The following is a 27,286-nucleotide window of genomic DNA, read 5'->3' as shown; positions in this document are numbered from 1 at the left end:
TGACACACCTTCTGGTTTGCCTGACTCAGGAACATCGACACCCCACCAAACACCACTCTGCAGCCTACCTTACCCACCTCACCTCCGATGACCAAACAACTAACATCACCTCTTCCGCCAACAACCGAAAGTCTGACCTCCCTCAATCCTAAAAAGAAGCGCATACCTTGAAGACAACCACATCACATCGTCTGCGCCGACGGTAGCAAGAGCAAGAGCAAGAGGCCAAGATGCAGATCAAGTACGCTTTCACCACCATTCTACGCAAAGCAGGCGGCGCGAATATAACGAAAACGCTGACCGCTATGCGTTCACAGAGTCCGCACCCTCACCGGCAAGGAGATCGAACTCGACATCGAGCCCGACTACAAGGTATCACCGTGCCCCGTGTTCCCCTCCTCTTCCCACTCCCCACTTGCGCAGCTCACTAACCCGACTCCCGTGACGAATAGATCTCCAAGATAAAAGAGCGCGTCGAGGAGAAAGAAGGCATCCCGCCCGTCCAACAGCGTCTCATCTACGGCGGCAAGCAGATGGCGGATGACAAGACAGCGGCGGAGTATAATCTTGAGGGCGGGGCGACGTTGCATTTGGTGCTTGCGCTGCGAGGGGGGCTGTGAATTAGCAGGAGGCCGGGAGTTTGGCCGGGTTGCTGTGGTGTGGAGGTGAAGACTGGTCATGCGGTGCTGGAAGGCAAGCTTACGGGAAGGGACGATGATACGTTTGCATAGGACTGGCGTTCAGCGCGCTGCTTCGGCGTCCACGATGAAGGTGTGATGGAGCATCTCTGCGGATAGAGCAATGAAGATACCATGGAATGCTATGAATGATAAGGCCTCAGCCAGATATGCGTCTCGCACCCGTGGACGGTCAGCCGACGAACCGAAAGAGAGCTGCTAAATCTCTTTAATCAGGGCACAAGATGAACATGACACGATAAGAAGCACGAAGATCTTGAGTTCCAAGGCTAACAGAATACTTCGCAGTCATCTAGCAAGAGCATCATACATCCAAGTCATTGCAACCCCCAAACATCCCACAACGCCATTCCCGTCACATGTATCACCGCTCACGACACCCCCGTAACCCTCCGAATACTCCTCCTCGCCCCTTCCCCCAGCACCTGCACCTTCCCCTCCTGCTCCAACGCCTTCACCGCCTCCGCGAACTCCTGCCCCTCGACCGCCACAGAACTCTGCTCGCTCAACGTCCTCACCACATCCCCATACCTCGCGCCACCACCTGCCCCACTTCGCAACATCTCGTCCAATACCCCCAGCACCGCGCCCTTGAGATCTTCCCTCCGTTTCCGCTCGCTCGCGCTCGTGCCTTCGGTTAGCAAACCCATGTCGATTAAACCTGTTCTAGCGTCGGTAGCAGCCTGCTTCAGCGCGCTTTGGATCAGGCGAACGGCTTCCTCGACGTCGTCCGCGGTGACTTCTTCGGACAACCGCATCTTCGCGTGCGCTTCGGCCAGCCGGATCATGCTTTCCAGCTGCCGCGTGGTGGCGGTGATACGGCGCTCAGCGGCGCGGATGTCCTCGCCGAGCTTGCGCATGGCGACGTAGGCGCGGACGAGTGCTTCCCCAGCCGCTGGGGTGATGGTGGGGTGGACATTGGCGCGGGCGTAGGAGATGTAGGAGGTGAGGAACTCGACGGGGAGGATTTCCTCGCGGCTGGCGTTGTCCGGGTTGTCTTCGAGGTACATGCCGACTAGATGGCGAGCGAGCTTGCGGTCGGCCGTTTCGTCGATGCGGTCGAGGACGAGGTAGACGAGGTCGAATCTGCTGAGGAGGGTTGGGGGGAGGTCGATGTTTTGTGGGACTGTGAGGTTGGTGTTGTATTTGCTGCCGATCGGGTTGGCGGAGGCGAGGACGCTGGTTCGAGCGTTGAGGGTGGTGATGATGCCTGCTTTGGCGATGGATACGGTCTGCTGCTCCATGACTTCGTGGAGGACGGAGCGAGTGGAGTCGTTCATCTTGTCGAACTCGTCGATACAGCATACGCCGCCGTCACTCAGGACGAGAGCGCCAGATTCAAGGACCAGACTTCGAGTCTCTGGGTCACGGGTCACGTAGGCTGTAAGACCGACAGCTGACGAGCCCTTTCCGGAGGTGTAGATACCTCGCGGTGCGATCTTGTTGACGTACTCGAGCATTTTCGACTTCGAAGTCGATGGGTCACCGCATAGCAGCACGTTGATGTCGCCTCGATACTTCGGCGAGCCGCCCTTTTCGAAGCTCTTGTTCGTTCCCCCAAACAGCTGCAGCAGGATGCCCTTCTTGACATCGTCCATCTCGTAGATCGAAGGGGCGAGTGACCGAGCCAGCAGATCGTAGACATCGTCTCTGGCTGCTGTAGCTCTGATCTTCTCTTCCTCTTCCTCAGACACTTTGCGCTTCTCCTCCATGCCGCCAGCTACCTGGTCGGAGAGCTCTTCTTCGATCGTCGTCGGGTCGATGCCCATACGTCGCTTGTCCACTTTCTGAACGTGTAGGCAGTCAACGTACGTCTTGAAAATATTCTTGACGCTTCTTTGGCGAGGGTTGACTCGTACTTGGTTGGTCTTAAACACACCAGTAATCTCGACACGGTCACCAGCTTTGCAGATATCAACCAGCTCATCGTAGGCACACAGGGAGACAGAGTGTGGTGTCTGTCCGTCTGGAACAGAATCTGGCGTCTCTTGCAGCTTGATGACCTGCTTGTCCGCGAAGCCAGAGCGGTTGTGGACGATCTGCATGCTGTTGCTCGCCTGGCACACGTTGCGAGGACATCTCGTCGGCTCTGCGATCTTCCCGCGATCGATGTAGACTTTGAGAGTGTGGTGGCAGACCGAGCAGCGGAAGAACGCATCCTTCATGTCAGGGATGACGGGCGTTGTTCGAATGACCAGGCCCTTCACCGACACTAGCCTGTCAATGTCGTTGGGATTGAGATCACGAAGATTGATGGTCTCATCCAAACCGAAAGGTCGGACGCGGTACAGTCTTTGTTCGCACTCCGAAACCAAGTCTTCCGCATCCTCAACCTGCTGTGGTTGGGCAGCTCCATTCGCTGGACCGTCCATATTGTCAATATCTGAACTCGGCATGGGAGGCATCGAGCTCGAATGATGCTGGTTGTTTTGTTGATTCCTGCGCGCCTGCTGAGACTGAGTAGAGCGCATTGAGTCCACCTTCTCCTCAGCAAGGGTGATGATCACGTCCTTGACGACCGTGTCCATGACAGGAATGATTTCGCTCGGACAAGACATCAACTGATGCCAAAGCTTGCGGGTCGGCGGGTAAGCCTTGAGATTGCGGCAATCCAGGTAGAAGCAGATCGTCCCAAGTTCGAGCATCGCTTTCAGCATGTTGATGTTCTCCTTCTCCAAGCCTGGATGTCCAGCTTCCAGGTTACTGGCCTCTTCGAGCTCTCCATCGGCGATCATCCGGTACTTCTTCTGGAAGTTGTTCATAAAGTCCTTCATTGCTGTAAAGGTGTCGTCGATCGAGATATTCGTGCCCCAGATGTACTGCGTTCGTGAGCCGCCGAGCTGGTTGGCCTCGGAAGTGTTTGGGTTGAGGTTGGAGAAGGTTGCTGCATCTGAGCGATCCTCCGAGACAGGTAGTCCATTCTCATCAACGAAAAGGCGTCTTCTGCCGCTGCCGGGCTCCAGCATGTCTGAGTGCAAATCATGGCGTCTATTGCGAGCGCCGCCAGCAGCGCCTGCATTCTGTGATCGTACGAAGAGGCCGCTTGAGCTTGTCCTGTCAGCACGGTTGCCGCTGGGTACGGGCTCTGCGGCGTCAGAGCTGGTGGCATAGTGGATCGGCGAGGAATCTGTACGGTTGTCAGCCCACACGCTCCTTTTTGTCTCTCATTACGGTATGCTGACCCCCAATACCTCCACCCGCTCTCGGCGTTCTCCCACCCAAACTGCTTCCCGCATCCGCCTGCTGCCTCAGCGGCGAACTGACATTGACCCCATTGGCACCCGCAGGCACGTTTAGCGATTGACTCTGACTCTGACTCTGGCTCCCAGCAGGCGACGAGCGGAAGAACAGCGGCGACGAAGTAGGCGGATTCTGCGACTGCGACTCCTCTTGCGAGTTGCTTGCGTTGGCGCGCGGTGTGGTCCGGTCGGCTTCCTGAGGATTGGGGGAGGTGGGGAGGGGAGCGTCGCTCATGGGGGCTTCGGAGCTGCGTTGGCTGCTGCGGCGGGGGGTGCCGCCTGTAGAGTTGCGATTCGAGCGGCGGGAGGCTGGAGATGACATTGTAGGCCTCTGTGTTGTGTAGTTGAATGAGTGGGAGATGTTCGTTGCGACTGAGAGGAGCGAGGGGAAGACGACGCGTAAGGTGGAAAGCGCGAGCGCGTTTGAGAGGGGCCAATCACAACGAGGAAGCAGAAGTGGTTGCATTAGCGCGAAGTGGGCATATCTGCAGCGGACTTCAGGCAGATCAAATAGAATCAAACCCAACAGACACAAGAATCAGATCACGAAGGCAGCAAAGATGCCGCCCCCATCCCAACTCTCCATCGCCACATCCGCCCTCATCCGCCTGGTCAAGGAAGAGCGCAGCTACCACAAGGAAGCCGAACAGCAACAAGCCAGCATCACCAAGCTCGAGCAGGGCGGCGGCGACGAGAATGCCGAGTTCACGTTGAAGCAGGAGGTATGTGGTTTGCAAGGCTTCTCATTCGTGTCTATCTACATCATCTGTGCCGTTCATATCGTCTTCTCATCTTCAGGTCGTTCATTCCAAGCTCGATCATTCTGCATGCTGACTTTCTGTATCTCGAATAGCGCAACGGGCTCGAGCAGACCAAGGCCATGTTTCCCCAGCTCAAGGCGAAGATCGAAGATGCGCTGGCGAGATTGGAGCAGCAGCTGGTAAGCTCCCGGTGTGTCGAATGTGGTGGTAGTACTGGTTGCTAACTCTTCTCCAGGAGCAGGATAAAGGTCCAGGTGATCAGAGCAGTCCGGAGGACATCACTCGTGCGAAGGAGGCGGTTGCTGAGGCGAAGACTGCCATTCGTGAGGCGTCTTGAGGGGTGGGTGGTGCGCCTCTTCTCGAGCTGGTAGATAGTTTTCGTGCAGCTGTCGTACCAGTCGTTATGCTGTGATCTTGTTCGTCTCGCGGAGAACCGGCTCAGACCTTGCGCTTCTTGGCCGGCATGAAGATTGATGGCGCTGGGCGCTTGCGGACGAGCGTTGGTGCCGGGCTCGGGCTGGCAGGCTTCTCCGAGACGCGAACAGGCGCAGATGAGCGCGGGCCTGGCGCTGGTACCACTTGGGCTGGCGGAGAGGCGGCGCCAGCAGGACGGCTTCGCGACCCTTCTCCGGCCGACGAAGAGGGCTGTGAGCCCACCCTCGGTGCTGCTGGCACCACTCGCGCCGGCGGAGAAGGGGTCGGCCGCTTCTTCGCCTGTTGGTGCTGATCGATCATGCTCTGTGGTGCCCGTGGGATCTGTGACTTGCTGCTGAAGAACCTCCTGGTCAACTGACCATTCGCCATCTTGCCCATGACTGGCTGCAGGGCGCGGCTGTTCGTCCCTTTCATCGTGCTTGCCAGCTTGCTCTCCTTCCTGATGGTATTGATCACGTCGCTGCCCGTCTTCGCATTCTTCAGCTTCGGTCGAATAGGCTTCGGCGGCTGGGGTGCGTGATGCTTGCCAGGCGGTAGGTCAGCACCCTTCGGGTAGCTGATGATTTTGTTGACGAAGTTCAGCTGATTGTCTTGCTTCTTTTTTTGTTCGCCCTTCATGGCTGCAGCCAGCTGCGCCTCCTGCTCTTCTTTGGCATGTGCTTCTTCTCGGACCATCTTGCGGTATACCTTCCACCAGCTTCGGGGATTCCTCGGTTCGAGCAGCTTCTCGCGCCAGAATGGGATGTCGCGGGCGATGAAGGAGATCCAGAGGTCTTTGGAGCGGTCGGCGATGTGTGGAGAGGCCTCTTCGATGCGGCGGAGTTGGTTGGGATCGGTGAGTTTGCGGAGGATTGGGTAGGCGACGTCGTATGGCATATCGCCGACTTCGAAGAGGGAAGGGAGGTCGCGGATGCAAGCACGTTGGGCCATGGCGAGGAGTGTTGGTGGAGACATGATGGAGGGTTGTCGAGGGCTATGGACCGGGTTTTATAGTAGAGAGTGGCTGGGTGAGGTGAGGTCGACGAAGTCTTGCTATTGTCGGTGTTGTCTGTATTGTCGATGCAGGGCAACAATAGCTGTGAGGTTGAAGTTTTGAAACCCGCGCGAGAGCGTAGCCTTATATATGGCTGGCGGTGCGAGGGCCATCAGTAGAGTTCGCGTCCAATATTCGAACCATGGTGGTGGTAAAGGTGAGAGTTGGACTTCATTGTTTGCTTCGAGCTGTGCCGTGGTCTCAGGTTCACATGTCTCGTCGATCACTGGCCCGAGCTCGGGACAGAGTTCAGCCCTATGGAACTCTAATGGTTAATTCGTACAACACTTCCCTTTTCGACTATACCCTGATTGTCTAGTGAGAACACTTGATCATGTAGCCTCAGTAGATTCGACACAATGGGTGACTCGTGGCAGAATAGTTTGTCGTTCAGTGACCGGGTCACAATCACCTCGAAAATGCAAGTGAGCGCCTTCATCGACGACAGCCATGTGATTGACCGCTCATGCTTCGTACAGATCTGCTGCGTACCGAGAAGCGTATCCTGATTGTGAAGCAGCCGAGGTGACCAAGTATGCGAGAAGTACCGAACAGGCGTTGCGAGGAGCGTCTTCGACCATAGTATGTTATGCTCTCTCTCCTTATTTAAGGTGTACTTGGAGCTTGATCTGACATTACACAGGAAGAGTACAGAAGACAATGTGATGAAGCATTGCAGTCTTTAGCAAACTCCAGTCCGCAGTCACGTCTTCAAAATGGCAATGCTGACAACATGGAGCCGCAATTGCACGACACTGGCATGACCATCGGCCGTTACACGCATGTCCAACACTACAAAGACGGCCTATTCTCCGAGATCTTCAAGGCCTTGGTCCCAGCGGCAGAACGCCAGCCAACCGATCCAGTCTTAGTAGCACTCAAAGTCACGACGCTCTTCGACAACACTCCACCGCACGATGCTGCTAAAGAAGCGCGCCTACTCGAAGCTGCCAAGGGACAGAACATCGTTCCGTTGCTCGAGAGCTTCCAGCGGCCTAGCGGTCGGCTGAACATGGTATTTCCGTTCATGCCGCATGACCTTGGAATTCTGCTTCAGCGAAAACAAATCACGAAGGGGACTGGCAGGGCTATCATAAGGGATCTGTTCTCGGGACTGAAACATCTTCACCATCTCGGTATTATCCATCGAGACATCAAGCCTTCGAATATCCTGCTTGCCAGCTCAGACGGCCCAGCTTACATTGCCGACTTCGGCATCGCCTGGTCACCCCACGACAAAGCATCTGAGCCGGCAGACCAGAAGATATTGGACGTTGGCACCACCTGCTACAGACCACCGGAACTACTTTTCGGCAATCAGAAGTACGACTCCACTCTAGACATGTGGGCCGCTGGATGTGTGGCGGCGCAGGTGGTCTGTCTGGATGGGAAAACACTCTTCGATGCCGGTGATTTGGGCAGTGAGCTGGCGTTGATCAAAAGTATCTTCGAGTCGCTCGGGACGCCGGATGTTGAAGTATGGCCGGTGAGTTTGTCTGGGATCCAGAATTTGGTATTAGTGCTTATGATGTGTAGGAGGCAGCGACGTTCCCAGACTGGGGCAAAATGAACTTCAAGCAGTATCCCGGGAAGTCCTGGGAGGAACTACTGCCAGGGGCTGGGCAGAATGCGAGAGAGCTTGTCAGGGGTTTGGTGGTGTTTGAGTCTGGTTGGCGGTTGACTGCTGAAGCTGCGCTGGAGCATGGCTATCTCAAGACAAGCTGAAGCTCGATCGTGCTGCTGAGACAGTCAAGTGATAATTGTATTGACGTTGTTTCACACAAGTACGAACGAGCGAGGATATGCCCTGGCTTTCATAGCGACAGCAAGATCTTCCCGGCTACTTAGGAACGTCGGGCGATTTAATTACGCGGCTTGACCTATTATGCGATAGACATCCTCTTGCAGCGCGTCCGTGGTCATATTCTCCTTCCCGTGTACGCGGCGCAGTGCTATGCAGGAAGTGTAGCCTCCGGCCAACCAAAGGCAAATGTAGTCACCGCTGTGTAGGGCGAAATTATGGCCGCCGATGACTTCGATCGCTTGCGGAGCTGTGAACGAGAAGGAATACTGGCCGCCGATGGGCGAGGGGCCTGCCTTGCTCACAGCATTTAGCGTCGCCGCGGATATTTCAGGTCCCAGGAGTGCCCATGCGGTGCGAAGCACCACCTGACCAATGCACTGGAGCGTACAGTCCAGGCGATCGGGCTCGTGGATGCGGGCGGTACTGACTTGGGCTTTGCCGCACGCTAGGTGTAAGTGTTCAAAGGAATCCATTGTATCCACAGCGGCGAAGTCGAGCAGCCAGGATGGTAGCGCTGGAAATCGTAATCTGCGTCGGTTGTCATTAGAAAGTGCTGATTGCTGAGAGCTGATCTGTCGGGAGGCTTCAGTCAGCAGACAGCTGAGATGACCCTCAGATATTAAGACACGGTAGAACTGAGTCCACAGCTGCTGCGGGGTTAGCGAGTAGTCAGGTTGCACGGTCTGACGATCGTCGAACGCCATCAAGGAGTAGATGCAGTCGCGCGGGTCCTGGCACATGGCATCATGGAATGTTCGCATTTGTGAAAGGAGCGCCATGCCCGGACCCATGTCTGGCGTTTCGTAAGTCCGAAACTCACGAGGAAAACCTTCCCTCCTCTTTTCGACGTCGCTCGGCCGGTAGGGACGCAGGGCAGGAGGGTCAATGAATTCCCATAGCGGCAGACCTGAGCCCATATCCCGTAAAAGGTCGTGGGTGAGATAGTGAGCGGCAGTGAATTGATGCCACTCCATGTGGAAGTCGCCGCAGAGGACCTCCGCCCGCGAGGCAAGACACAGCTCTTGGAGTACCCATCTTCGCCGGAAACATGTCTGCGTACACATGTGAAAGAAGCACTGCCAGAAGTAGGTTGCGATGGGGCTTCTTTCGAACCCACGGTCGTCCTTGTGGAAACAAACAGGTGCTCCGTTAATATCGGTCCAATTCGTTGAGTTGGCGTAGGACGTGATCTCGCGTACTGTTGGAACTCCTGGAATGTCTGTGAGCAATCGTTGAAATCTTTGGTCTATCCATTGGCAATCTTCTGCCCCTTTCCTGTAAGGCAAGTTTGTCTCGAACTTCTCGAGTTCCGACGAAGGCTCGAAGATGCTGCGGAAGAACGGCATCATGACTTCGGCTTCGTGGATTGGAGAATCTTCACCGAGCCAGATCGCGACCCGGCTACGATTTCGATACACTTTTGACATGATGGATACCTGATGTGATCGCTCCTCGTCGTCTTGTTGATTTATGCACAGAGCGTCCACCCAAAGGACCCTTGTCGATCTAGGAAATCGAAGGCGCTTTAGACAGTCAGATAAGTTGGACCCGACTGGCTGCCGTATGCCGCAGAGGCTGATGTGTCTGACCTCCTCGGTGTATCCGGTCAAAGCGGCGCCGTCGTCTTCTTCAGCAAGGTACGGCGGGCCCCAGGTATACGATAATGCTTCGTATGCTGGGGAACTGGCGTCCACTGCTCTGACTACCAGGTCGCATCGTATATCGGCTGTACGGTCGGACGAAGGCTCCAACAGAAGGACTCGGATCTCGTCGTGGGCAAGTCGACGGCTGTAGGAGGTGATAGGGAGCGCCATCCGCTGCACCGTTTTCTTGAAGACGAAGAAGTGGATCTGAGGGCAGAAGTGTGGACGTGTAGCCAGGCTCGGAAGATGTGTAGGGTGGGGACTGTAAGATGCAACTTTGGAGAAGTCTGCTGCTGTCTGAAGAAAAGACAGCTACAGCTGCTTGAGAATATGAATGGGATGAAGTGACACCTGGACATTGTATCGCGCTTGATGCTGGGTCGAACGTGTTCACCAGTCAAACTGATGAGAGGAGGAGGACTGGCGTTATCGTGTTCGGTGGCGCAGTTGTAGCTGCAAGGCTGGATCGGCGCGGGCCTGTCGTTCCAGCCTCTGCCATGCATCAGTAATAACCTACCTTGCATATGCGTTGAACGCGAAGAGGCGACAGTCACTACAATGGTGGTTTATAGTCGGAAAGAGCAGTAATGAAGATAGGGGATCCGTGGCCCTATTGGACGGGTTCCAACGGATCCTCTGGCGTACTCGATGTCTGCGTCGTTGCCGACATCGTTGGTGGATCAGACGTGCTCCAATGCAGCGCGTGAAGAATCTTGTCTGCAATTGTGTTCGAGATGTGCTCGTTGGTGGAATGGATTCATCCACAAGAGTCTTCATGTTGTTGTCGTGATGTTGCTGAGGTCAAAACAAGGGTCCAGCTCAGATCCCGTTCACTCCGAAAAGTGGCTTTCTCGGGCGCTCGGCGGACGTCATCAAGAGGAAGCCCTGAATGTGTGAAGTGTCGCTGCAGGGAAACGCGAGCGGGACTGGGATGGCTATCGCAAACTCTCCCACGCCCCCGATACTGACGAACACGTGAGAGCGAGCCTCCGATGCGGCTCTCTGCGATTGCACTAGGCGCGCTGTTCAACCCGTTGGATGCGTCGCCGGCTTTGCCTTGCTGGGAGAGGGAGCGAGGTGCTGCTGCGCGATGAAGACTCCCCTTCCACCGCCAGACTCGCCCGACGACGACCCGGAGCACGATGACCCCAGCCTCACCAAGACCGATGTCCCCCTCCGGCCCAAGGTGTCCGACGTCGACTCTCCCCGACGACCGCCCCTTGGCCGATCGTCCTTCAGCAGGCTGTCCGACGCCTCGCCGCGCCCGATGGAGAAGGAGGAGAAGAGTGCGAGCGCGAGCGTGAGAAAAGGGACGGAGCATGGCAAGAGACCAGCGTCCACGGCAGAGCGCAACACTCGGAGCAATTCGAGCCCCGCCAACACGCCGACCACATCTGAGGAGGAGCGTCTCGCGAATCTCCGGGACGCCATGAACGCGAGACTTCTCCTGCAGCAGCGCATGCGCCGCAGCCAGGGCTCGTTCAAGGGAGACTCGGGCATCTCAAGGGTGTCGCCGATCCAGGAGGAAGCTGCCGCAACCGGGGATTCGCCATCTCTCGATGCCGCCGTCACGGAGCCTCATCCGCCAGCGCGGACGACATCGACCATGTCTACCGAATCCACAGAATCGTCAAAGACCGTGAGAGCAAGCGTACCGGCGACACCGGCAGCAGCAAACCCTCCGCTTAGAACGCCATCGTACCCTTTCCCGTATGTCCCAGGCACGCCTAAAGCTTTGCCATCGGCTTTCCACCAGCCCTTCACCGCCTTGTCGCCCACGGCTTCCGGGATGCCCCCACGCGACGACGATACTCCCGGGAAGTCAAGTGACATGTTTTCGGGAGGCAGCACGCCAGCTGTGGACCCAAGCACGTTTATGCCGCCTGGTACTGTCTTTCCAGCGCCGGAGGATCCTCGCTTTCCCACGCCCAATCTGTACGATCTTGTTCTCCAATTGAACACCGAACCTGGCTTGGAGCAGTGGTGGGCAACGGTGACCAACGTCATCCACGACCATTACAAGGCCGACAGAGTGACTTTGGTCGTGCCGATGGACCCTACCGACATTGAGAACGTGCCGTGGGGTCAGAAGGCTACTTTCAGCATGAACGGACCAGAGGAGTTTGTCCCGCATCCCACGATCCTGGAGCAGACTGCTCACGCAAAGGCACCTCAAACCAGCACGCCACAAGGCGAATCTCGGCCGGTAACAGCTGTGGAGGGAACTGAGATGGCGACTTCTGGGCTTCAAGCTGGCAAGACACGACCTCGTTTGGAAGCTCGGCACTCTTACGCTGGTCACGGCAGGGAGACGTTCGAGAAGACTCCAGCGAAGTCTGCACGACCACCAGGACCACAACGCATGGCAACGCATGCTGCAGGGATTAAAGCCGGTCCAGGACCTACTCCGCTCTCCTCTTACCGCTTTCCTTCCACCAGCTCTGTGCGGCAAGCGTCGCTCGGCGATCCTGCGTTTAGCAGTGTTGCAGGTGACGCCGAGTCGGGACCGTATGCGGAGGTCTTTCCGACATTGCGATCTCTGGACCACGAGGTACGACCACTGATCGAGTCCGGTGGAGTCAATCGCGTGCTAGAGAGAGGTCGGGTCGTCACTGTAACGCGCGACTACGTGCCTGACACTTCAAGCTCTCAAGAAGAGACTCCTGAGGAGGATCAAACTACCAGACAATCGGAGCCAACACCTTCAGGCGCCAAAAGCCATGCAGAGCGATTCTTTGGCAACTACCGAAAAGCTTTTGCGTCTGACAACGTCACGGTCATGGCTAGAGATTACGAAGAGTACGAGCAATATCCGGCGTCGCCTTGGTCCCAGTCGCCTGCACCTTCTCCGGCCATACAAGCCGATGAGGAGGACAATCCTTTCTTTGCGTCTGACGGTCAACATGTGGAAGACTCTTTCCAGGAGGCCAATACACCAAAGGACTACTCGCAATTTGGGCAGGTGGAAGCCATTGGCGTCGACAGGGCAAATACGGTCATCCACATACCATTGGTGCATCCATCGCTCTCGCAGCCTATGCAGTCGCTGAGGACTTATTCACAAGGAGCTGACCGTTCTGGTCCACCCAAGAGGAGCAATACGCTTGATCTCGAGAGGAAAGCGCCAATTGCAGTGCTATCAATCTTGACCTCGACCGTGCCATATCCGCAGAACCTCACCAATTCCTTGAAGCTGCTAGGCCCGCATCTGGCTACCTCGTATGCCACCTCGCAGCAATTCTCTTCGACACACACTCAAACGGTCAGCATCCGACACCGTAGGACGGCGTCTGGAAAGACTTTCAGCGACGCCCCCATGACCGTCGAACCCGCGTCTCTGGCGGACCTTGTCAGCGCCAACGCGGAGCCACCTTCCGGATCCCGATCTGGCAGCATCACCAGCCCCTCTGAGTATTCTGGGAGATCGAAGTACAGCCCGACAAGTTCAATCGTCGGGACTCCAGGATGGGATCCTGCCAGCCATCACTGGACGACTCGATCTGCTGCAGGCACACCTGGCTTGACCGGCACAGAGATGATAGACAACTACTTCGAAGCAAAGAGGCGTACTGGACAGCGGACTACGAGCAACGCCAGCACTCACGCTCAGACGCCAGCACGGCCAACGCGCAAGATGCCAAGTTCCGAGAGCAAGCCAGGCGCCCGGAAGTCCTCGCCTCCAGGCAGCGAAGACAGCAAGTATCCTCAGAGTGAGCGAAAGCCGAAGGTGAAGGTGCCTCCCAAGGATGAGAAGACAACTGTCAGAGAGCGCAGTCCTCACGTCCAGCCCGAACAGACACCAGCACAGCGGCCTGCAGCAGCAATTCGGACGCCATCCAACGTGATAGAAAGCGGCGCGGATAAGCGTCATTCTCAACTGCATTCGTATGGCGCCGACTTTCTATCGTCCTTTGGAGCACCGGGAACGCCTACTGTCGAGGTGCCAACCCCTGGAGTCTTTGCACAAGGGAGGAGAGGATCTCAGTCAGAGGACATGCCTCCGCCGTCCGAGCGGCTACTGCGTACTATCATCGACTCAGTCCCAGTTCAGATCTTTACTGCGGAGCCTGAAACTGGACGGATGACATGGGTGAACCAGAAGTACATGATTTACAGAGGGCAGGAAGCTCGACAAGTGCTCACTGAGCCTTGGCAAGCTATACATCCGGACGATCGTCAGGACTTCACCTCTAGCTGGCACAGATCTCTTCGGACGGCTCAGCAGCTTCAGCAAAAGGTTCGCTTGGAACGGTTTGACGGCAGCTACCGCTGGTTCTACGTCCGCGCTGCACCGCTAAAGGACAAGCGACAAAAGATTGTACATTGGATCGGTACGATGATGGACTTCCACGAGCAGCATATGGCGGAGATGAACCTGGCTCGGCAACACGAAACTGCAGCTTCAGAGGCGAAGTATCGAGCGCTGGCCAACTCCAGCCCTCAGATTGTGTTTGCGGTCAATAAGCTGAAGGGTGTCACGTTCTGCAACTCGCAATGGATCCACTACTCCGGCCAGACGGAAGCTCAGGCGCTTGGTGTTGGCTTTATGGACCATGTGCACCCTGATGATCTTGCTAAGTGCAGGCTCCCGACGTTTGGGGAGGACTCATCCACGCCGAGCAATGTCCCAACTTCAGTCCCGCCTGACTTCAAGCGCAAGGTGTCTGCTTCGGCAAGCTCGAGCAGTGGCTCTTCTGAGACCGAGAAAGGTGTGTCGAGCACCGATGGTTCGCCAATCACTTCGCAAATGCCGCAACGGAAACTGTCGGAGCTCGCAGGTACTGGCATCCTGAAGGTCTCGCGAGATGCCGACGGCCGTCCTTCTTACTCTACTGAGGTGAGGCTGAAGTCGAAGGACGGAGAGTTCAGATGGCATCTGGTGCGAGTGCTCCTAGCGGAGCCACTGCTGCAGAGCAATCACGAAGAGGAGGGAACTTGGTATGGCACCTGCACGGACATCAACGACCACAAGGTACTTGAGCGGGATCTGAAGGAGACTATGGACGAGAAGTCACGCTTCTTGAGCAACATGTCACACGAGATCCGGACTCCTCTGAACGGCATCACCGGAATGGTCAACTTCTTGATTGACAGCAGCTTGACGACCGAGCAGCTCGAGCACGTCAACATCATCCGATCGAGCACTGAGGGCTTGCGTGGGCTCATCAATGATATTCTGGATCTTTCCAAGGCTGAAGCTGGGATGATACAGCTGAATATGGATTGGCTCTACGTTCGAGCGTTGATAGAAGAAGTCAACGACTTGACATCTACCATGGCTATCGAGAAAGGTCTGGAACTTAACTATCTGGTCGAAGAAGACGTGCCGGCACAAGTCAAGGGCGACCGCTTCCGCATCCGGCAAATTTTGCTTAATGTCGTTGGCAACGCCATCAAGTTCACGCAGAAGGGCGAGGTCTTCATCCGCTGCAGCACGCAGAAGGCCACCAACTCTGAGCTGGCCAAGAACGAGATGTACATCAAGTTCGACATCATCGATACCGGCCAAGGCTTTACTGATCGTGAGGCGGAATACCTGTTCAAGCGCTTCAGCCAGATCGATGGCAGCAGTACGAGGCAACACGGTGGCACCGGCTTGGGGCTCGTCATCTCGAGACAGCTGGCTCAGCTGCATGGCGGTGACATGAGCGCGAAAGGGGTGCCGGAGAAGGGATCGACATTCACGTTCTTCATCAAGACTGCCCTGCCGAGCCAGCGAGACCAGCCTCGAGAGGCCGCAACGCCTGGAATCGTTAATATCCCAATGCTGCCCATGCCCCTTGCTCCTACGCCCGGTGCAACACCAGTTCCCATGCCAGCAACCAAGACAAAAGCCGGCTCCATCCAAGCGCAGAGCGAAGGGCAAGCCAGGCCATCACCTAAAATCGCCCTGGAGTACAGCCAATCGCCCTCGCCATACGGCACACCACCGGAAGCTGGTCGAGACTCGCCGTCTGTATCCTCAACGAGCTCAGACCCGTCTCTCAGGTCGGCGGCTCGAACGAGTAGTCTGCGCTCCGAGCGATCATCCGCCTCATCGTATGTTGCGGACTCATCGATCCCTGCCATGCCTCCGATCAAGCTGGCTCTACCTGCTGGTCCTCGGCGCTCGACATCGGAGGCAGATTCTGCTCATTCCGGAAGCTCCGAAACCACTGCTCGTGCTCTTTCACCCGGCGACAGTCTACTTCCACCTATGTACTCCATCTTGGTGCTGTGTCCGCTAAAGTACAGCCGCGAAGCCACCGTACAGCACATCGATCAGACGTTACCACGCACCATCCCGCACCAGATCACTGCTAGGGAGAGTTTTTCTGAGTGCCAGGAGATGATTGGCGGTGACGATCCTGTCATTTTCACGCACATTGTCATCGTCCTCCATAGCGTCGACGAGATTGTTGCTCTCGTGCAGCAAGTACTGGCGTCGCAGCCTCACCACGCGACGGAAACGATCGTCATCACAGACCTCTCGCAACGCAGGAAGATCATGGAAAAGGCTCCCAATCACAACTACGACCAGCTCAGCCAACAACGTCGGCTCCGCTTCGTGTTCAAACCACTGAAGCCATCACGCTTCGCGGCCATCTTCGACCCACGGAAAGAACGCGAGATGAGCACCGACCGGAATCAGGACAGCGCGCAACAGGTCGCTCTGACACAGAAGCAAGTCTTTGACGAGTTGACCAATAGACTTGGCAACAAGGGCAAGCGGGTTCTCCTGGTCGAGGACAATAGGACCAACCAGCTTGTAAGTCTCCCCCAATCACCTCTTCCCCACGCACAGCTTGCTAATCAGATCTCGACCAGGTCGTCCAGAAGTTCCTCAAGAAAGTCTCCATCGAAGCGGAGATCGCCATCGACGGCGTCGAGTGCACCGACAAGGTCTTCGCGCACCCGCACGGCTACTACTCCATCATCCTCTGCGACTTGCACATGCCGAACAAGGACGGCTACCAGACGTGCAAGGAGATCCGGAAGTGGGAGCGTCATGCGAAGCTGCCCTATTTCCCGATCATTGCGCTCAGTGCGAACGTGCTCGGGGACGTGTATGAGAAGTGCGTCGAGGCGGGCTTCAATTCGTACATGACGAAGCCGGTGGATTTCAAGGAGCTCAGCACGGTGTTGATGACGTTTATGGATCCCAGTGATCCGAGCAAGCCGCATGAGTTGATGAAGAGGAGGCGGCAGAGCGCTGCGCCGAGATGAGAGGGACGTGTGTTGGAAAGGGTGGGCAGATCGCGGGATGGAGGAAAAGAGGATGTTTGCTGCATCGCGCGGTGTTGGAGCGCAAAAGTGGCGGGAGGGCGTCTATCCTTAATGGGAAAGCATCTGGTAGCGAAGGCGCAATTCTGTGCTTGCATGGGTGTTACGGCTGGGTCGATTGCATTGCGAGATGGTGCTGCGGGAACGGGCGCGCGCTGGAGATACCACAATCTTTGATCCGACCTAGATTTTAACTGTACTGTATTATATTCTTACTCCTAATGTGTCGTCTCGGCGTCTCCTCGTATCCCTCTCATGGTTGTCGAGTGGGTTGGGACTAAGACTGGTGGGAGCAGGCAAGGTTGTTGTCGCCACTTCCCAGACCTCATGCCCTTCCCATCGCTAATTCGCGGGAAACCTTCCACGTCTACACCTCATATCAAGAACAATACCAGAACTCAATCCCATCACGTTACCGTCCTCTCCCGCTTCGGCATCCACATCCCCACTCCCTGATCAAAGACCAAACTCATCGTCTTCCACCTCCCTTTCGGTGTCCCAGCATTCTTATTCGCCGCGAGCGCCGGGATCGCAGGCACCTCGCACAGCCTCTCCGGCGGCATCATCTCCACCGGGCTATCGCTTCCCATCTCCGGGTTCTCAGGTTCGTGTTGTAAGTACCCCGTGTAGTGCTTCGAGTACTCCGTGTCGATTTCCTTCCGCATGAGGCTGATCCGGTGGTTGAATCGGGACTGGCGACCCCATTTCTTTGCTACTTTCGTCTGGCGACGGCGGGCTATCTCGCGGTAGAGGAGAAGTGACGCTGCGGCCATGGAGAGGAGGGTGAGAAGGGCGCAGAGGGCGAGGGTGACGATGAGTGTGCGTCTGGAGATGAGGACTTGGCTGTCGCTGCTCGAGGAGAGTGAGAGGCAGAGATTTGAGGTCGTGTTGTTGCCAGCAGATGGTTCGGATCGAGGCATCAGGTTGAAGACTGTGGCGGATGTTCGTAAAGGCATCGTGGTAGATGGAGACGGGCCGGCTGTAAGGTAGTCGACGAATATCCCGTGCTTGGGAACGTAGAGCTGGAAGAACGAAAAGAAGAAGCTGAGAAGAGCCTGACGGCGAGAAAGAATGATGATACACAGAGCCTAATTTTGCCATTGATCAAGCAGCGAGACCGTATTTCATGTATCTGCCAGATTGCGGCACAGTCCTGCCTGAGCCCATACTGCGTGATCCTGAAACGCGACGTCGGCACGAATGAAAACAGCCTACCTGGTCGAGGCGGTCGCGCCAGACACTGCTGCTATATTGTTTTCGGGCGTATCCAGCGTGGTGTTTGAGGCTCTGCGAGGGCGCATACTGTTATAGCAGATGGCTGCATGAAGCTGGCGCTTAGAGCGATTCCATTGGCTGAGAACTGTCCGAAGGGCCACTGAGCGCTTCTTGACACCCGATATCCATATTTTGCCTTGCAATCGGACGGGACATTGTTGCAGGATCGCATTTGCAACATGGGGTAGCAATGGCGAGACCAAAGACGCATATGTGCGGTTATTCGCTGTCGCCCTCCGAGGGTTCCTCAAAATGCTCGCGGCCCAAGCAACAAAGCTTCTCGCCTCGATCTCTAGCCGGCGAGCAAATGTTGAGCCTAGAATCCGTGCGCAGCAGGTTTTTCGAGTCTTGAGAACTGTGAGAACACTTATTGCACAGGTCTTCAACCGTTGTGGATGTTCATATCGTCGTGTTGGGAGAAGAGCTTGAGCCGCGAGCAATTTGACCGAGCCTCGGTCACTTCTCGCCGCCAGTCTTACGACCTTCCATCACGCGCATGATATCAGCCATGTTGTTGGCATCACCCTTCCTCTTCTTAGGCTTTCTCTTCTTCTTACCGCCTCCCTTCTCCTTCTCCTCCCAGCCATCATCTGCGCCACCTTTCCATTCAGAGAGCCGCACCTTCTTCCCATCCCCATCTTCCTCACCTTCATCGTACCGGCTTCCACCAAAGCCCATGTCCATATCATCAAGATCTCGATCTCTCTGAGCCAACATATCTTGTCGTCTCTTCGCCTTGGCCTTCTGTTCTTCGTCACCTTCATCCGCATCTTCACGAGTGGAGTCCATTTTAGCAGCTTTCTTCAGCAAGTCTTGCACTCCGGCAAGGCGGTCTTGGGCTGGCTCGTCAGATGTAGAGAGGGTGTCTCTGAAGTAGTTTCGCGGCGCAGCGGCCGGCTTGGGCATCTCTGCTTCGACAGTCCGTGTGTCTTCGTGGTTGATGGCTGGCTCGGTGTCGGGTTCTGGCGACGACGCCTGGCTGATCTCGCCTTCCTCACCACTCGACTGCATAGCTTCATCGCTTCTTCTGCTTGGAGGCTCCTTCGCGGTGTCGTCTTTTGGATCTGCCGCATCGCTGTCATCTCCGCTGCCTTCGTCGTCGCTGACCTCATCACCAAGTGGATTATACTCTGTGCCAACACCCTCAAAGATGTCATCATCCTCATCCTCCTGCTTCTCAGCGACTTTGGACGTTTCGGGAATCACAGCGTCAGCGCCCAGGATCGTTTTGCTAACGTCAGGCATCTCTGCAGCACTTTCGGTGTCTTGCAAGGGCACCTTCCGTACCTTCCTTTTGACGATCCCATCTTCATCCATAGTAATCAGCACTTCCCGCCCCTTGTGGTCCATCTCCACCCTGCTCTTCTTGTCGCCCACCTTCCTCCATTTGCTGGTATCGAGAGACGGCGCTGCCTTCGCATCAGCCGCAGCCTTTCGTTGCGCCTTCAGCTCCGTCATGATCTCGTCGCGCGATCGTTTCACTCCTGCAACAGGCGGTGGCGCCATGCTGCCCTTCTTCAGCGCCTTCTCTTTCTGTACCGCCTCCACTTCTCGCTCCTCCAGTTTGTCCAGTTCTTCGTCGACGTCTGGCGGAGGCTCGTCCTCGTTCTCTCCACCACCAGTACCCAGCACATCCTCACCCCTCCGTACGCGCTCCAACAGCTTCCTGTCCAGCCCTTTGACCAGATGGGTACTGCCAACATCTCCGCCCGTAATCTCCTCCCTCAAAGAGTAGAACACTTCTTCAGGAATCTGCCCAAGCTTCATCTGCTCCTCCAGCGCCTTGATCCTCTCCTCCTTGTCGTCACCTGTGCCCTCCGCCTCCGCTCTCGCCTTTGCGCGATCTGTGTAGCCGGCACCATACTTCACGCCGCGGGGTGTGGCAGTTTTGAACTTTTTCGTCGGCCGTTCTCCTACGTTGCGCTCGCGTACCTGGCGGGCGAAGTCGACATCCATACCACCTTTGCCTACTGTTCGCGGTGTCATGGGCATGAAGCTTGACCTCTTGCCGCCAAGATTGGAGGATGCGGCGCCGGTCTGGCCGGGAGGAGTCTTGCCATGCTGATCGGTCGGCGACGTCGCCAGGAGCCGCCGGAACTGTTGGTTGTTCATCCTGTTGAGGTGGTCTTGCGCAGTGGATGGAAGCATCGATTACATGTAGAAGGTCGAGCTCGAAATGCTTAGTCATATATCAGATCACTAGCCCACAAAATTTGGCTTTCACATGAAAACCATACCTCGACCCGGCCTTCTCAACGAGCAAGACCAACGACCACATCATTCTGCAAGAATGGGCAAACCCGCACGCAAAGGTGGCAATGGAATCGCCAAATCCGATCCGTACGCCGGAGCGGCGGCACGAAAGGGCAAAATGTCCAACAACATCTTCAAAATGAACACAGACATCGGCCAGCATATCCTCAAGAACCCCGGAGTCGCGCAAGCCATCGTGGACAAGGCCGATCTCAAACAATCCGACATTGTGCTGGAAGTCGGTCCCGGTACTGGCAACCTCACCACTCGCATCCTGGAGAAGGCGAAAAAGGTCATCGCCGTCGAGCAGGACCCTCGCATGGCCGCCGAACTCACCAAACGCTTCCAAGGCACGCCTGCTGCCAAACGACTGGAGCTGAATCTGGGGGATGTGATCAAGATGCCCCAACTACCCTACTTCGACGTCTGCATCTCCAATACGCCATACCAGATCTCCTCGCCACTGACGTTCAAACTCCTCGCCACCTCGCCCTCACCACGGACCTGCGTGCTCATGTTCCAGCGGGAGTTTGCAATGCGTCTGTTTGCAAAGCCTGGCGACAAGCTCTACTCCCGCCTCAGTGTCAACGCGCAGATGTGGGCGAAGGTGGACCACGTCATGAAAGTGGGCAGGAACAACTTCAACCCGCCTCCGCAGGTAGAGTCGAATGTGGTGCGTCTGACGCCCAAGACTCCGCGGCCGCAGATCAGTTACGATGAGTGGGATGGGTTGCTACGGATCGCTTTTGTGAGGAAGAACAGGGTGTTGAGGGCAGCTTTCATTGGCACGAATAGTGTGATGGACATGCTGGAGTCGAACTACCGGACGTTTTGTGCGCAGAATGATGTTCAGCTTGATGATGGGCCTGTTGATGCGGCTGCGGCGGAGAGCATGGAAGTGGATGAGGAGATGGCGGGTGAAGATGAGTGGGAAGGGATCATGGATGTGGATGACGAGGACGATCTGCCCGACTTCTTCAAGGAGGAAGAGGCGCGGAAGGCGGCGAAACGACAGGGCAACCCGAACAGGAAAAGAAAGGGAAAGGTTGCGGAGCTTGTGCGATCGAAGGTGCTGAAGGTGTTGGAGGAGACTGAGCTGATTGAAAAGCGAGCGAGGATGTGTGATGAGGGTGATTTCCTGAAGCTACTCTATGCTTTCAATACGGAGGGCTTGCATTTCGCTTGAGACGAAGCTTCGAGGGAGTGACCTGCAAAACAAAATTGGTTTCCATTCGAAGTATGCAACAGAAAAACGCCGAATTCAATCACGTCATCACATCCATCACCGTCCCATCACCGTTCCAGCAAACATCCATCAGCTCGGGGGTTGGGCGGTCTTCTACTTGGAGGCTGTAAAAGTTAGCAGATGAAGAGACAAAAGAATGGGAGAGACAAACCGTCATCTTTATTCAGGTGTTGAACGTATTCAAACGCAATTTTCTTGATGGCAGATTTGAGAACTGAATGATGAAGAATCGCGTCTCTGATCGCAGATTCAACTGCAGACTTGACTACGGAGTCGACTTCAGCCTTGACCGCGGTGTCGATTTCAGACTTCACCGCAGCATCGACTTGGGATTTGACTGCTGACTCGACTTGGGAGTTCACCGCAGCCTCAACCGCAGGAAGGAGCACACGATCGACTTCGTCGCTGAGCGAGGCTTCGAGATGACATTTAACAGCATCTTTGATGACCTGAGAATAGGTCAGAGAACCATTCAATATCAAAGGCATATGAACCCAATTGATCAGATGGTTGATTAGAACGACACGTACGTGGCACTTGGAAGCGACGTGCCCGCTCTTCTGAAAGCACGAAATTAGCAAATAATCAATATAGGTTCAGGGCAAAACTCACGTGGCAGATTGTGCATTGGTCGCGGCGCTGTACAAGTACGACCATCAGCACATGCACTGGTATCACGTGAATGGTGCGCCAGCGAGGTGAACGTAGACATACGCGCTGCTGCTGCTGCTGCTGCTGCGGCTGACGGTAGGCGACGGGGGCCGACCACCCCCAAGGGGAGGGGCCAAAGGGAGCAGAGACGCCGTGAGAAAGCGATTATTCTAGTAGCACTTCATGTCAGCATGTAAGAGTGAATGCGAGGTCCTTCTCCGAGCTGACGACAGTTCCAGTTGCGCCGAACAGACGAAGAAGCGTTGGTCGACGAAAGCATCGGTCGCAGAGAGGAGGCGCGTCCCGGACTGCGCTACTGTGCTCCTTCTCCAAAGTGACGCAATGATGCAATAACACCATACACGGCAGGCACGCTTTGGCCACACTCGACTGCTTGGATGATGCCACTGAGCCCAGGTCAACAGAGATGGCCATCACCTTGCGCAATACCAAGTGGTATGGCGACTCGAACGGTTCACACGCCGAGAAGCTGTCCCAACGTCTTCGATCATAAAACAACCGCGTCTTGCTGCTGCTGTTCCCTCGTTGCTCAATCGTACAATATGTTGGGAGTTTGATGCATGTGATGCGGAGTCCGCTCAGTCTGCATCAAGAGAGACCATCGTCGGTGAAGCGTCCGCTATGTCGTTGAGGCTATCACGGTATACTAGTCGCGCAAGGCTCTGTTCGCTTACTCCATTGGGCTATGGCGACTGAGTGGTCATGGCCAGGTCGTTCTTGCTATTCTTGAGGTGAGGTCTGGAGAGAGTTTCAGGGTCCACAGCCCGGAAGCCGCAGGGGTCCCCTGTCCAAAACCCCAGATTCGTCCATGACTCAGGCAGTGTAATCCCACGATCTCAAAACATGGGCACTTTCGACCACGATTCTGGAGTTAAGGGGCTGAATAGAGAAGCATAGCAGCGTGCCCAATCACATCAGCAGGTCGCACGGATGTGAAGATGATTACATAACCAGCAGGGGACATCGGCAGACACGACGTGTTCTCGAACTGGATGGGGATTCTCAGAACATCTCGACGTCGTTATTGCTCTATTGATGAACAGGGTTGGAGATAACGATTCGTGATGGGACCTCGAAGCCTTCGGTCTGATTGCTCAGGCTATGCATTGAACCTGCTCTATGCTTTCAATACGGAGGCATTACATCTTGCCTAAGCATGGTGTACATCGCAACCAAACCTGTCCTTTGATCTCCTCTGCTGACTCAGACTCAGCTGGCCATCTCTCCGCCTGCGCCAGCGTGTCGTACGCATTTCGACTCGAGAATGCAGCTCAGTCGTCGTTCTCCGTGAAGTCTAAGATGGCCAGACCGATCACGAGCTGAGCCTCCCAGACGTTGCCCCGAAGCGCTACCTCCAGCCCAGAGGCGGTCTTCCGCAGCAAGGACGACATCACACTGCTCTTGGGGTCCTCCCCCTGTTTCAGCATACGCAGCAGCTGTAGATGGTCCCTGTTGGCCATGTAACCGCCCTGATCAGGTGATGGACGTGCGACCTTGTCGATGAGGTCGGACATGCTGGCGTGCTGTTGAACGAAGCCGAAACGCTCCATCGAACTTAGCAGGGCACCATCCAACGGAATGACAAGAACTTCGAGGAACTTGCGCATACCCGCACCAATCGCTTCCGGATCGCTTTCCTCAACCTTCAAGAAATGGGCAACATTGGGAGTCACGTGCTCCCGATGGTCGACGTCGTTCTTCGCCTTGACGGCTGTCATTGCACCAAGAAACACCTCCCTGATATCCTCGCGCTCTTCATCTCTGCCAAGCTCGTTGTAGCAGGTGTCAAGAAAGAATGCCAAGTTCTGGTAGGGCACTCGGGTTTCAATCTCTTCAGTGACCAGGGCGGCCTTGACGTTCAGCACGACTTGGGTGGTCAGCTTCCGGAAAAGATGCACGTATCCGTCGGGCCTTGCTTCCTGGAGGAGAGTCAGCAACGATTCCATTGAGTGAGTCGCGGCAAAGAAGAATGCTTACCTCCAGCTCTGACGCTATCGCCGCGGCGTTTGCGGTCGACAGTGGCGTTTCGAAATCGTAGAAGGACTGCACTGCCGGTCTCATGTTCGGTGGACCATGTTTGAGGTCTGGTGCTGTGACCTTCATCACATCGATCATGGCGTTGAGGGAATTGGTGTCATCGGCTTCTTCAGCTTGGGAGAATAACAGGACCGGTAGAGAGACGAGGTGATTGAGATATGGGACATGCGGAGGATCCGCCATAATCTGAGCGATTTGAGGGAACAGAGAGGCGCGATTTCGTGAGCCTGGAAACGTTTTGGATACGGAGGTGTTCTTATGGCGACGGACGATGAAGGAGGATTGGTGAGAGAACAAGTGGTCTCAGATGGGTTTGCCAACGTCTCTGGGACACTCACTATCTTCATTGTTCGGTGTCTGAGGTTTGGCCTCTGTTGGCAAGTTTTGTGCATCAAAGAACAAACTGCTTCAGTCGATAGGCCCTCTCTAATACGTGAACAGGTCCTCCTCTCGGTCCTGCCATCAGGGAAAACACGGTAAGACCTTTCTCAGACCAGCGAGTTTTCATACGTCTCTCGGAAACGCGTCTCCCAACAGACAGCCTGGGCCAAAAAGCCGTCCAAATCCACGTGGCTCGGAAAGCTTCGTAGGACAGGGGAGATCCAGGCCTACAATATGGCAGCACCTCACCAAGCGAACGGCATTCCTAGCGCGGCGACAATTCCCACACTGCCGAAAACAGGATATGGCAGCTGGCCCCAAGAAGCAGTAACACCACTACGCCGCCTGTACAAGGAGCTGCATGCTCTGCGCGACGATACCACCCGCATCCCGAAGCAACGCAAGATCGGCCCTGAAGGCACTGGTGGAGGTCATTGATCCGAAGCATCCGGCTTTGCGGAATTTGACGCCAGGGGAGAAGAAGGAGGATGACAGTGGAGGAGGTAAGCTCTCCAGGTACCAGATTGCTGTGATACGATTTGCTGACAGTCCATGAGTAGGGCCGGGGCCTTCCGCCGGAGGAGCGGGCAGAGAGGACGCTTGATGTGTGGCTTGCGACCTGGAACGGTACGAATGGGTTTCAGCATCTGCTTGGAAGGTTCGTCATGAAGCTTGTTGGGCTGGAGCGTTGTTCAGGATCTGGGAGGAGATTAGGATTGCAAACGAGGTCTCGCCGCTGGCAAGCAGAGGGTTGGTAGTACTGGAACTCATTGCATTCGTGATCACAAGCACTGTTCTGGGCGAATTGAGTCTTCATGCCGTTGTGAACAAGTCTAGCATACCCACATCAGCCTGTCCCGTCATTTACCTCATGATCGCTCGACAAATCACTGAGCGGCGAAGCAGCCGACATCGAGTCTTCTTCGTCTGCTGCCTCCCCCTTCACCCCTTTCTTACCCTGCTTCTTCTTCTTCGGAGTCTTGGCCTTCTTCTCATCCTTCTCGCGCTTCTTCTCGATCTGATCAGTCAGCCTCTGCCGCTCCGGCGCGCCTCGCTTCGCTAGAGCCTTTTCTTGAGACGAGAACTCTTCACTCTCCAGGTCCATGCCAACCATGGACTCCAGGAGCTTGATCTCGCGAGCCCAAATGCCCTTATCTTCCTTTTCCTTGCCTTTCTCGTCCTTCAACAGCGCACCGTCTTCATCGCGCGATTCGATTGGAGTCTCCAGTATTAACGGCAGACCCTGGAATCGTGGCTCGTTGACAATGTTGTGAAAGGCTCGCAGACCCAGGAAGCCGGTACCTATGTTGGCGTGCAAGTCCTTGTGCGAGGCGAAAGGTGCCTTGGAGTCGTTGATGTGCATGGCGCGGAGGTATTTGAAGCCGACAGTCGCTTCGAATTTTTTCATCGTCGCTTTGAAGGCTTCCGGCGTGCGAAGATCGTAGCCGGATGCAAAGGCATGGCAGGTGTCCAGACACACTCCCACCCTCTCCTTGTCGTCGATCAAGGCGATGGTGTCGCGGAGGTCTTCGAAGGTACTTCCGAGCACATTGCCACCTGCTGCCATGTTCTCAAGCAACGTGACGACCTTTGAAGTTGCTTTGTGAGCCTTGTTGAGGTTCGAAGCCAGATGTGCGATTGCTACTTGCCGGTCACCATTCGTCGAGTTTGCCACGCCGGGGTGGAAGTTGTAGAGCGTAATACCGAGCTTCTCGCATCGCTGGAGATCATCGAGGAAAGCATCGTAGGCCTGAGTCGTTCGTGCTTTATCGGTGTGGGCGAGGTTGACCAGATACGAGCCATGAGGGACGACATGCTGCGTCTGGTCGTAGGAGTGCGAGCTGCAATTGGAGTGGAACGTCGTACGTGCTTCGTCGGCCAATGGTGGATTGGCCCATTTGCGCTGAGACTTCAGGAACAAGGCAAAGGCATTGGCGCCGATGTGCACACTGTTGACGACGGAGTTATGGACGCCTAGGAGATGTATTAGTGGGTGCTTGTGTTCACAAGACATCGTCCTCGTTTACCTCCAGCACTGCTGACGTGTGCACCAATGTACAGCTTGTGTCCCACCGTTCGAGCAGCGAGCGGCATAGCCTCTGCTTCCTTCTCTTCCTTGGTCTTGCGCTTCCGCTTGACCTTCTTCTCGACCACTCCGCCGTTCTGCTCCTCAGCACCAGCAACGACCTCCTCCTCCTCTTCCTTCTCTTCGACCTTGCGGCGCTTCCCTCTCTTCGTCGGAGCCTTCACGTCTTCATGGACTGGTTCCTCGTTCTTCGTCTCTTTCGTCTTCCGCTTTCGCTTCTTGCCCTTGGACGTCTCATCTGCTCTATTGGTGCCTTTGACCGCAGGCTCCTCCTTCAGCAGGCCCGCGGGCGGCGGCGACAGGTCTGACGCTTCTTCTTCTGCCTTGACCTGTTTCGTGACCGCTTTTCTTCTTGCCATCGTGTCTTGAGGTCGTCGCGTCGATGACACGAAAGCACGCGATCCAATGGATGATGCAGGGACGATGGAGCTAGGCTGGAAAGGGAAGGAGCAGAGCAGAC

General features: G+C 55.8%; 12 protein-coding genes across 12 annotated transcripts; 5 read left to right on the top strand and 7 right to left on the bottom strand.

Annotated features, from left to right (window-relative positions):
• Positions 1-1,069: 1,069 nt before the first annotated feature.
• CDC54 (MCM DNA helicase complex subunit) lies at positions 1,070-4,259 on the bottom strand (the record flags this gene model as incomplete). The annotated part of the gene is made up of 2 exons (XM_064803177.1): positions 1,070-3,825; positions 3,881-4,259. The coding sequence occupies 2 exons, from the start codon at positions 4,257-4,259 to the stop codon at positions 1,070-1,072; spliced, it is 3,135 nt and encodes a 1,044-aa protein (XP_064658092.1).
• Positions 4,260-4,497: 238 nt separating this feature from the next.
• On the top strand, positions 4,498-5,035 carry RBL2 (tubulin folding cofactor A; the record flags this gene model as incomplete). Its single annotated transcript, XM_064803176.1, has 3 exons — positions 4,498-4,659; positions 4,791-4,877; positions 4,934-5,035. 3 exons carry the CDS (start codon positions 4,498-4,500, stop codon positions 5,033-5,035), a joined length of 351 nt encoding a protein of 116 aa, XP_064658091.1.
• A 101-nt stretch (positions 5,036-5,136) lies between these two features.
• On the bottom strand, positions 5,137-6,087 carry LTR77_005933 (uncharacterized protein; the record flags this gene model as incomplete). The annotated part of the gene is made up of 1 exon (XM_064803175.1): positions 5,137-6,087. The coding sequence occupies one exon, from the start codon at positions 6,085-6,087 to the stop codon at positions 5,137-5,139; it is 951 nt and encodes a 316-aa protein (XP_064658090.1).
• An 812-nt stretch (positions 6,088-6,899) lies between these two features.
• On the top strand, positions 6,900-7,891 carry CSK1 (mitogen-activated protein kinase; the record flags this gene model as incomplete). Its single annotated transcript, XM_064803174.1, has 2 exons — positions 6,900-7,652; positions 7,703-7,891. The coding sequence occupies 2 exons, from the start codon at positions 6,900-6,902 to the stop codon at positions 7,889-7,891; spliced, it is 942 nt and encodes a 313-aa protein (XP_064658089.1).
• Positions 7,892-8,032: 141 nt separating this feature from the next.
• LTR77_005931 (uncharacterized protein) lies at positions 8,033-9,972 on the bottom strand (the record flags this gene model as incomplete). The annotated part of the gene is made up of 2 exons (XM_064803173.1): positions 8,033-9,875; positions 9,965-9,972. 2 exons carry the CDS (start codon positions 9,970-9,972, stop codon positions 8,033-8,035), a joined length of 1,851 nt encoding a protein of 616 aa, XP_064658088.1.
• Positions 9,973-10,703: 731 nt separating this feature from the next.
• LTR77_005930 (uncharacterized protein) lies at positions 10,704-16,819 on the top strand (the record flags this gene model as incomplete). Its single annotated transcript, XM_064803172.1, has 2 exons — positions 10,704-16,361; positions 16,421-16,819. The coding sequence occupies 2 exons, from the start codon at positions 10,704-10,706 to the stop codon at positions 16,817-16,819; spliced, it is 6,057 nt and encodes a 2,018-aa protein (XP_064658087.1).
• Positions 16,820-17,283: 464 nt separating this feature from the next.
• Positions 17,284-17,832, bottom strand: LTR77_005929 (uncharacterized protein; the record flags this gene model as incomplete). The annotated part of the gene is made up of 1 exon (XM_064803171.1): positions 17,284-17,832. One exon carries the CDS (start codon positions 17,830-17,832, stop codon positions 17,284-17,286), a length of 549 nt encoding a protein of 182 aa, XP_064658086.1.
• Positions 17,833-18,607: 775 nt separating this feature from the next.
• Positions 18,608-20,263, bottom strand: LTR77_005928 (uncharacterized protein; the record flags this gene model as incomplete). The annotated part of the gene is made up of 1 exon (XM_064803170.1): positions 18,608-20,263. One exon carries the CDS (start codon positions 20,261-20,263, stop codon positions 18,608-18,610), a length of 1,656 nt encoding a protein of 551 aa, XP_064658085.1.
• Positions 20,264-20,441: 178 nt separating this feature from the next.
• DIM1 (Dimethyladenosine transferase) lies at positions 20,442-21,590 on the top strand (the record flags this gene model as incomplete). The annotated part of the gene is made up of 1 exon (XM_064803169.1): positions 20,442-21,590. One exon carries the CDS (start codon positions 20,442-20,444, stop codon positions 21,588-21,590), a length of 1,149 nt encoding a protein of 382 aa, XP_064658084.1.
• A 2,003-nt stretch (positions 21,591-23,593) lies between these two features.
• Positions 23,594-24,542, bottom strand: LTR77_005926 (uncharacterized protein; the record flags this gene model as incomplete). Its single annotated transcript, XM_064803168.1, has 2 exons — positions 23,594-24,241; positions 24,300-24,542. The coding sequence occupies 2 exons, from the start codon at positions 24,540-24,542 to the stop codon at positions 23,594-23,596; spliced, it is 891 nt and encodes a 296-aa protein (XP_064658083.1).
• A 75-nt stretch (positions 24,543-24,617) lies between these two features.
• Positions 24,618-25,178, top strand: LTR77_005925 (uncharacterized protein; the record flags this gene model as incomplete). The annotated part of the gene is made up of 2 exons (XM_064803167.1): positions 24,618-24,644; positions 24,852-25,178. The coding sequence occupies 2 exons, from the start codon at positions 24,618-24,620 to the stop codon at positions 25,176-25,178; spliced, it is 354 nt and encodes a 117-aa protein (XP_064658082.1).
• A 409-nt stretch (positions 25,179-25,587) lies between these two features.
• On the bottom strand, positions 25,588-27,185 carry APN1 (DNA-(apurinic or apyrimidinic site) lyase; the record flags this gene model as incomplete). Its single annotated transcript, XM_064803166.1, has 2 exons — positions 25,588-26,714; positions 26,768-27,185. 2 exons carry the CDS (start codon positions 27,183-27,185, stop codon positions 25,588-25,590), a joined length of 1,545 nt encoding a protein of 514 aa, XP_064658081.1.
• Between the last annotated feature and the right edge of the window lie 101 nt (positions 27,186-27,286).

The sequence above is a fragment of the Saxophila tyrrhenica genome (assembly GCF_035928015.1).
Source record: "Saxophila tyrrhenica strain CCFEE 5935 chromosome Unknown scaffold_9, whole genome shotgun sequence".
NCBI classification, from domain to species: Eukaryota; Fungi; Ascomycota; class Dothideomycetes; order Mycosphaerellales; family Extremaceae; genus Saxophila; species Saxophila tyrrhenica.
The sequence above is the reverse complement of the archived record's forward strand: the minus strand, read 5'-3'. Positions and strand labels throughout refer to the sequence as shown.